The 9,659-nt window shown below is 40.6% G+C and overlaps 1 protein-coding gene across 1 annotated transcript in view; it reads left to right on the top strand.

The window, feature by feature from the left end:
- The first annotated feature begins 291 nt into the window (after nt 1-291).
- Nucleotides 292-9,659, top strand: part of LOC126188423 (uncharacterized) — a 1,114,167-nt gene continuing 1,104,799 nt past the window's right edge. The window contains exon 1 of the mRNA XM_049930379.1: nt 292-387. Within this exon, the coding sequence (XP_049786336.1) occupies nt 373-387 (15 nt within the window). The 5' untranslated portion in view covers nt 292-372. The remainder of the gene's footprint in view (nt 388-9,659) is intronic.

The following is a 9,659-nucleotide window of genomic DNA, read 5'->3' as shown; positions in this document are numbered from 1 at the left end:
TTGCAAGCGTGATAGTGAAACAGAAACAAATAGGCGACGAACATCTTAACCGGTTACCGTAACGGGTTGTGGGCCACCGAATACCTTTTGTTCCACCGGCGGCGCTCGATTTGGTCCTGCTGCTCAGCCGTCTTCTTCCTTTTTCCCGCGCGTCGGTCGATTTTTGTCTGCCGCGCCGCCGCAGGTTGCACTATAGGTCAGTGACTAGCAGGTTAACGCGCGGCCCGTCCAGATGGCAGCACCGACGCGGGCCCGTGAGCGCGGCGACAGGCAGAGGTCTCTACTAGTAGTAGTACACCGCCGTTGACAGAAGTCCGTTGGCTTGTGTGCGGGATGTTCGTCTGCTAGCGCGCGGCCCGGCTACCTCCGAGGATGTTCGCTAATCAGGTGAGGCAACACAGCGGAGGGAACAGCTGCAGACTCGTCGGCTGCTGCCTGGCCGACGCACCGGCAGCAGATGCGCCGCTTCGCGGCACAAACACGAAAATCTGTTTTGTTTTAGTTTACGCTCGCAGCGTCGATTCCGCTTATCTCTGTCGTGTAGCACGAGTGAAACGAATAAAACGAGCACCGCACGAGTCTGACTCCCAAGTGTAAGTGACGCGACGCGTGCGCCGACGTACTATAGAAAGGACTTTGAGCTGTGTCAAGATTTCAAACCTTTAAAGAGTGTCCGAAAATAATGAAGTTGGGTAACGGTCTACCCGTACCAAAGATAAGCAGCTGCGGAGCTCAGCTGAGCGACTTTCGTCAGGTCAGAGAGCTGTAAACACAGAGCGTAGAAAGCCAGCTGTTAATTGCATGTTTGAAAGTACCGCCGAACGTGCTATCCACTGTTACGTAGTTTCAACTAAATGAAGCGTCCATGCTGCAATATGAACACCGCGATGATTATAAGCAAGCATTTACATTCTTGAACAGGCACAGCAGTGCAATAAATTCATAAGTGAATTATAGGAAAAACCGAACTGTGGTAATATTTATCGCAATAATTTTTAATTGAGAGTTGTCGGTCAACCGCTATATATGTACCGCTTGTATGAAATTTAAATTCGCATGATATCGTGATGTGGCCAGTATTAAGTTATGCGGGAGTCCAAAATTTCTGCTCATGAAAAAAATGTTTATTACACAATTAAAAAGGATTCCATATGTTGAACCAACGTTTTTAACCGCACTCATTTTCTTAGTATTATGTAGGTTTCGAACATGAAAAACTACATCGTGTATAATAAAATTTGCAAAACATGGGCAAAAGTGTATATTTCGTAAAACGTTTACAGTGTTGGGAAACATGTACAAAGCTTCTTCAATAACCAGCGGGATATGTATTCATTATTATTTAATTTTTAAACTTTATTTAACATATATGGATGTAGTTTTATATACATCTACATAATATAGGAAAAGAATTGTTCGTTTCTCTGTTATCATGTTTGCTCTAACATATCTTATTAAACAACAGACAATACTATTTTCAGGTTCTTCTGTCTTTATTATGCTCTTGGAACGGTGTAATAAACGAAACAAGCTATCGTTTAAACAAATGACGTCCACCACTAATTCCTCTACGAGTGCAATTTACAACATCGCGCCTTTGAGTAGCCTCTGCGTCATTGCGTGGCGGATGGTCGCGAATGTGATTTCCACATTTTCTTTGCGCTCTTTGTGTAGCCAAATTTGTCGTCCACGCAGCAGTAAATCATGATTCTGAAAGGAACTTTGTTTATGCGCTGAAGACTTGATTTATTCCCAATACAGCGTCTCAACCTTCTTCGGAATACCACGCAACGTACATTTCAGCTGTTATTAAACAAATGCCTACCCAATCCACTTTCGGCTCCCAGAAAAAAGAGCTATGTTCATCTCTAAAAAGGAAAATCAAATATATAAAAGTGATAAATACGTTGAAACAAGACTTTATTTTAAGTAGCATAAAAAATAGTGAGCTAAGGCAGGAATTTTTGTAATGCCCAACCACTTATAGCGTAAACATAAACGCTCTCGGGTAACTGTCAGTGCAAGTCGTGTTGCAATTTAACATCTAGTTTCTTGTTAAATGCCCTTTTGCTTCCGATCACAGTTTTATCCACTGATGATACTTCCCCAATAAAGGTGAATCTTTTTTCAGCCAAATTAAGTGTGTCTGTATCAAAGTTTTAATCGAATGAGAAGTCACGGTCGTCAAGAATATGAGAAGCACTACAATAAACAGCATAATTATGTCACAGTATTGCATTATATTATTTTGAGCTTCCGTCTGTGTGCAAATGAATGAACGCGTTTTATATTGTTGCATCGTATAAAATTCCCAACAGTTTATTACAAAGTATCTTACGAGCAGCTCAGGATGTGGAGGGCGACAGCATTAAAAATGTCATGTTGTAGTAGTTTAAAAGTAATCACCAGCGCAGTTATAAGCTCTAAATCGCAATATTAAATTTAATGGGCAGTAGACATAGACAGCATGATGCTTCAACAAACATTTAAATAGCTTATAATTTTCGTTTATTTCTTGACACAGTCACTTTTTTGTGAAACGCCCATAACAGGATTCAGCCACATTGGCCATCGTCAGACGCTCAGAACGGCATTTAGTTTAACACATTGATATTTTAGGCGTTGAGAACAACTATAAGGACCCCAAAGCACGCCGTCATCGATTTTGAGATTGTGGTATTTGTGCAAGCTCCTGGCATCTGTTAAGTGAACCAGTTCTCTTTATATCTGTTACCCCACACTATACATGAGAACATTTACGAAAAGCCATCTCACCAGTTTCTCGGATATTAAGTTCTATAAGGACCCCAAGTACAAAGCATAATTTTGTTGCTCTACACTGCTCAATTTCTACCTAGAATTGACAACATAATTTAGTGACTACATGATTCACGTAGTAGTAATACTCAATAATCGGAGGTGTATCGGCTGTTTTATATGAAGCTCAGGCCCACAGATGTACTTAATGAGGACCATGAAGTGCTGAATAGGTCAAAAGTGCGTGTGTGGTGAGTTTTGTATCTGGTCTTTATGTTGTGAGTCTAGTTTCACATTAATTACAAACTTAACAACTACCAAAAGGCAATATTTTCACTAGCCTATATAAGGAAATTCTGTGAATTAACATTAACAATTAATGTAATATTAATTAATATTTATTAACATAAGGTGGGTACATTATTTTTTGGTAGGAAGTATAGGATATTGAGACTTGGTTAAGAAACAATTCAGGCCTATGGGAATAGTGGTTTCTCTGTAAACATGATTTTCACAAACATCTAGTTTCCTCAGAACTTTGTTCTGTGCTTCGTGCCCTTATGGTTCTCAGTGCCTCATTCATTCACTAACCGCTGCTTCTAGCATCTGAGGACGGCCAATGTGACTGAAACCGATAGTGGCTGTGTCATGAGAAAGTGAATTAGTCAACAAATAAAAATTATAAAAAGTCCATCACTGTTTCCGTAAACGATTTTTTTTTTTCAAATTTAAGTAGCTTGACAGACGATGTAAACAGGCATTGTGTTTCACACCGATGATTCGCGAGCTTATGATGGTTAGCTTATTTTATTTTTTTATTGATTGATTTGCTTAACCTGCAAGATTGGGATCATTAGGTTCTCTATTACAACTAACCAATCTTTGTGTATACGTTACATTACGTTCTTTATGAGATGCATGTTAGTGTCTCCGCCATAAATTACCGTATACAGTGCTTTCTAGTGAATGTGAGAATGAACTGAAATGATTTTGTGTTTTGTATAATGTGAGCATAGTAAGTAAATCTTTGCAGCTGAGATTAGTCATTTATCTGCCCGTTAAATACGCTACGGAATACAGTGATTTCTTTCTGGCCTCTGCATTTTTCCTTCCTTATCTTTTGAGACACTCAAAGCTAGCTTCGCCTTTCCTGTAGTTTATTGCAAAGATACCCTCCTTAACGATCGCAGGTCATCTGACGCCTAAGACTTCAGGTCACTGGGAACTACTATGGCCTGGGGGACTCGTAAAACGTTCGTGCACCCGGTAGTAATGCGCAGTAATTCTGCGAAGAGCAGTAAATACACACCAGCTTTTGGGCTGTCCTGGCTGGTTTAGACTTTTAGCGATTACGTCGTTTCAGTGTGTACATTTTTTGATCAGCTGTAAGATTTTTTTGTAGGCTGGTGTTTCAAAATTTTAATGACGTTCTCTAAAATTCTATTGTTTTCGCCTATCATTTCAAACTCGTTATAGAAGATGACACGTCGAAAATGTGGGTAGCGTTTCTCTGTGGCGATAAAGTCGTCGTTCGCGTGAAATCTTGAACGGTACTTGTGTAGACAATATATTCCACCCATATCCCGTAAATAATAATAATCTAAGGTCTTTGAAGTCTAAACATTTGGGTGAGGAGAAACGACAAATCAAGCATCGGGAAAGATTACACTGAGTAATAATTTATACAGTCAGACAAGATGTCAAAAGTATTTCACGGAAATATTCTACATAAATAGAACTCACGTGATTATAACAATCTAGCTACAAATAGATAGTCGACAATTTACTGGCTGTTGCAGTATGAGCATCGATCCAACTAGATTTAAGTATATATACAAATTGACCTTTATGTACTACTTTTATAAACGTAAGTAGACTCAACAAATGTTAACATATACAGCTTTATTTGACAATGGCGACATAGACGAAACAAGCTTGTAGTGAAGAAGACACGATACTACTGCAAGTTACTTGGAATTATTCGTTATAAATTGAAACAATAGAAGTATATTTTCAGGAAATGATGCCCCACAGCTCTTGTATATTTGAAACGAAGTCTTACTATTATTTGGTGACTATTAATTCGTATATCAAGCTGCTTGATACTCTTAGCACTTCGTTCCCGTCAGTAGACGGATTAATATTTGTTTTTAATTTTTATCTACTTATTTTTACAAAATTGTTATTATATTTTTGCGACACAAGCGTTAGTAAAATATCAAGAGACCTGAATGATTGTGAAGCAAACGTAAACAGAGCCTAAATTCATGATTGAAATGACGTAAGTTACAATGTTATCATAAACAAATGCTCTCGAAGTTGTTTACAGTTGCAGCTTATGCCCTGAGAGTAAAAGAATAAAACGCGATATTTCACATAAAAAGCTTTGATAACAAGAATTTATTTCTGTTTCTGACTGTTCTTGTGATAGGTACCTTGTTTGACACGCAACGATTTTGCACGGAATCCTAAAGACTGCACGTTCTTGCACTTCCCTCGACTCCTCAAGTCACAAATGTCTGTTCAATGTAATTACGTTTTCTTCAAGAGATGACCGTGTTGAAGTTTCTGATGTTTGTAGCTGCGGCGTAGCAACACTTGCGAATTTCTTTCTGTTCTTTCTTTGAGTCGGCAAACTGTCTTATTGCTCTGTCGTTTTATTATCACGTCTGTGCGGTAGTTTCTGATGTTTGTAGTTGTGGCGTAGCAACACTTGCGAATTTCTTTCTGTTCTTTCTTTGAGTCGGCAAATTGTCTTATTGCTTTGTCGTTTTATTATCACGTCTGTGCGGTAGTTTTCTCTTACAGTTATGCTGTTTTACGTAGGACGTTACATAATTCCATAGCAGTTTCCAATTAATGTATCCATAAAGTGATTTGGATCAATTTTATAGTGAACGTTACTATGTAGATATGCGACGTCTTTTTGCAATAAGTCATGTTCTCTGTACTATATATTTCATGTACTTAAAAAAAGGAAAGGTATTCTTCAGTAAAATATCAGTCAGTTACGAGACAGTCCTAACTTAACGACCCTGTAACGTGATGTTTCATAACTCTTGTGGTCTTTGGGAAGCCTACAGAACAACAAATTTGGTGTCATCTTTTCTTCATTCCTGCAATTTATGGCGTTACGTACGCTCCCTTTTGTGCAAACCACGTTACAAAACAATATTGTTTGCATTCATTGGATATCGTATTCAAAAGTATAACTTACTGCTCGTTTGCCGGCCGGAGTGGCCGTGCGGTTCTAGGCGCTACAGTCTGGAGCCGAGCCGACCGCTACGGTCGCAGGTTCGAATCCTACCTCGGGCATGGATGTGTGTGAGTTCTACGTTCTAGGGGACTGATGACCTCAGAAGTTAAGTCCCATAGTGCTCAGAGCCATTTTTTTTTTTTTTTTACTGCTCGTTTGGTGCGCTGCTGTCGCCGTGTATAACAAATATGAGCAGGAGTCTCGTGACTGTATATGGTAGAACGCATCAGTAAAGATGTTCGGTTTTGATATTCGAAAGTAATTTGTTCCCACTAACGTAGTCAACCCATAATGGGTGCATTTTACGGAAAGCATGGAAGAAAGCAGTATTCTTTCCGAGAACTTCACTTTATTGTTTCTTGGAATGTTCTTTAATACTTAGTATATTTCGTCCGCGTTAGAACCAATACCGGAAGCAATTTTCCATTTTGATCTTGCTATCTGAGGAACAATATGAGCTTCCAGCGGTGGTGAAAATCGCCGGCTGTACATTTTTTGTTTTACTTAATGGGATAAAAAGCAGACTTTATGCGATAAATGAGGTGGATATGGGCATTGAGGCGTTAACTGCATGCTTTCTTTGTCAAATAATCAAATGATATGCTGTGTGATGGCAGGCATTGTCATGATGAAGAATGATGAACTTTTTCGCAGTTCTTCTTGACTTTATTGACGACCTGTGTACAAGTCAGCATTAACTGTACTTCGATGATCCAGAGCAATGGTCCAGTACAATCACAGAAAGTAATGGCCGTTCTCTTGGACGAGATTCCCCAATGAACTGATTTTGTTGGTTTCGGCTCATGTAGGAACAGTTGATGGCTGACTGGTTTCCCATTTCGTGCTAGTGCATCTGAGCTTCGTCTCCTGTTATGATACTACGTACCGGTCATGCGTTTCCCCGATCCAATTTTTAGAGTATAATATTCATTCACAGTTTTCTTCTTGCCTCCGTATTAAAGTGTTTTCTTTTGATACTTTCTTTACCTTATTTGTCGATTATTAATTAAACAGATATATGCCGTGTAACCTCTGACTTGGGGCTAGGAATACTGTATCAATAAAGTATTTTGGTGATCCTGTGTGGGTGTGGTTCTGGGGACATAAAATTCCGTTGCATTAATACGCTCTAGGAAAAAAAAAAACCACGCACCACGAAGAAATGATCCGAATGGGAACCAAAGGGCTCTTGCTGTGAAATGAAATGGTACCCCAAACCATCGCTCCTGGTTGCCGTGTCGTATGGCCAGCCACACTCAGGTTGGTATCCCACCCCTGTCTGGGGCGTCGCCAGACATGTCTTCTCTAGTCGACGGGTGTCGTTTCGAAGCGGGACTCATCTCTGAAGACAACTCTACCCCAGTCAATGAGAGCAAAGGCCAAAGATGTGTCTGGAGAAACCTCAGACAGCTGTGGGATACCAAAACGACTTTCGCCTGCCATACATTCCGACAACCAGGAGTGATCCTCTGGGGTGCCATTTCTCTCCATAGCAGGACCCCTTTGGTTGTCATTCGCGGTACCCTTACAGCACAGCTGTACTCTACGCCACGTTTTGTTGTCCTTCATGGGAAGCCAACCTGGGCTTATATTTCAGGAAGAAACAAACTGTTTCTACTGTTTGTCTTCGTGCTTGACATAGCTTACGGATCTCACCCCAGTTGAGAAGATTTGGAGCATTAGGGGCAGGGCCGTCCAAACGGCTCGGGATTTTGACGATCTAACGCCCCAGTTGGGTAGAATTTTTCACTATATCTTTCGCATTACATCCCCAAGAACTCTGGCAATCAGTGCCAAGCCAAATAACTGCTTGTATAAGGACCAAAGATGGACCAACTCGTCTCTGACTTGCTCAGTTTGTCAAACACTTCCTCTTTAATAAATCATCCAATTTTTCTGAAATTATAATCATTTGTTGGTCTGTACATGTAAATCACATCCATAGATTTCCCTCCCATTCTAAAAATTCCTTCGTCGTGTGCCGTCTTTTTTTGTTTTGTTTTTTGGCGTAGCGTGTAATACACAGAAGACACAGTAATGACGTTTCAAATTACCTTAGCATTTTATTCCCACACGCACAAAATTCAACCGAGTAAGCACTTGAAAATATGCATTATATTTCCTCTTTCATAATGATGTTAAGTACGACACGTTATACATTGGTGTGCAAATCTTAAGAATGGCAGCAATTTTCACGTAATGTGTCATTGCTAAATAACATAGCTCGAAGAACAGAAATGACACATATTGAAAGACGACAGTGACACTGAAGCCACAGCGTATCATGATGATCTCCTGAACAGTACAAACGACGGGGCGTGGTTGTTAATAGGGTGTGTTATCACCACGAACGGCAACGCGTTCGAAGAATGGCTCAAATGGCTCCGAGCACTATGAGACTTAACTGCTGAGGTCATCAGTCTGCTAGAACTCAGAACTACTTAAACCTAACTAACCGCTCGGCCACCCCGGCCGGCTACAATGCGTGCTCTGCTACGTGGCAAGCAGTTCTTGTACCACCGGCGCGGTTTAAAATTGCTAGATGTTCTTTGGTGCATGTCGACGCACTACAATACGAGGTGCATTCAAGTTCTAAGGCCTCCGATTTTTTTTCTAATCAACTACTCACCCGAAATCGATGAAACTGGCGTTACTTCTCGACGTAATCGCCCTGCAGACGTACACATTTTTCACAACGCTGACGCCATGATTCCATGGCAGCGGCGAAGGCTTCTTTAGGAGTCTGTTTTGACCACTGGCAAATCGCTGAGGCAATAGCAGCACGGCTGGTGAATGTGCGGCCACGGAGAGTGTCTTTCATTGTTGGAAAAAGCCAAAAGTCACTAGGAGCCAGGTCAGGTGAGTAGGGAGCATGAGGAATTACTTCAAAGTTGTTATCACGAAGAAACTGTTGAGTAACGTTAGCTCGATGTGCGGGTGCGTTGTCTTGGTGAAACAGCACACGCGCAGCCCTTCCCGGACGTCTGTTGGCCAGAAATGCTTTTTTTGCCATAGCGAGTCTGCTTTTGATGTCCTCCTTGCTCCGTCCGTCATTGGTTATTTTACTGCCTAGGTAGCAGAATTCCTTAACTTCATTGACTTCGTGACTATCAATCCTGATGTTAAGTTTCTCGCTGTTCTCATTACTACTACTTCTCATTACCTTCGTCTTTCTCCGATTTACTCTCAAACCATACTGTGTACTCATTAGACTGTTCATTCCGTTCAGCAGATCATTTAATTCTTCTTCACTTTCACTCAGGATAGCAATGTGATCAGCGAATCGTATCATTGATATCCTTTCACCTTGTATTTTAATTCCACTCCTGAATCTTTCTTTTATTTCCATCATTGCTTCCTCGATGTACAGATTGAAGAGTAGGGGCGAAAGGCTACAGCCTTGTCTTACACATTTCTTAATACGAGCACTTCGTTCTTGATCGTCCACTCTTATTATTCCCTCTTGGTTGTTATTGTATATGACCCGTCTCTCCCTATAGCTTACCCCTACTTTTTTTCAGAATCTCGAACAGCCTGCACCATTTTATATTGTCGAACGCTTTTTCCAGGTCGACAAATCCTACGAAAGTGTCTTTATTTTTCTTTAGCCTTGCTTCCATTATTAGCCGTAACGTCAGAATCGCCT

The sequence above is a fragment of the Schistocerca cancellata genome, chromosome 1 (assembly GCF_023864275.1).
Source record: "Schistocerca cancellata isolate TAMUIC-IGC-003103 chromosome 1, iqSchCanc2.1, whole genome shotgun sequence".
Taxonomy (NCBI): Eukaryota; Metazoa; Arthropoda; class Insecta; order Orthoptera; family Acrididae; genus Schistocerca; species Schistocerca cancellata.
The sequence above is the reverse complement of the archived record's forward strand: the minus strand, read 5'-3'. Positions and strand labels throughout refer to the sequence as shown.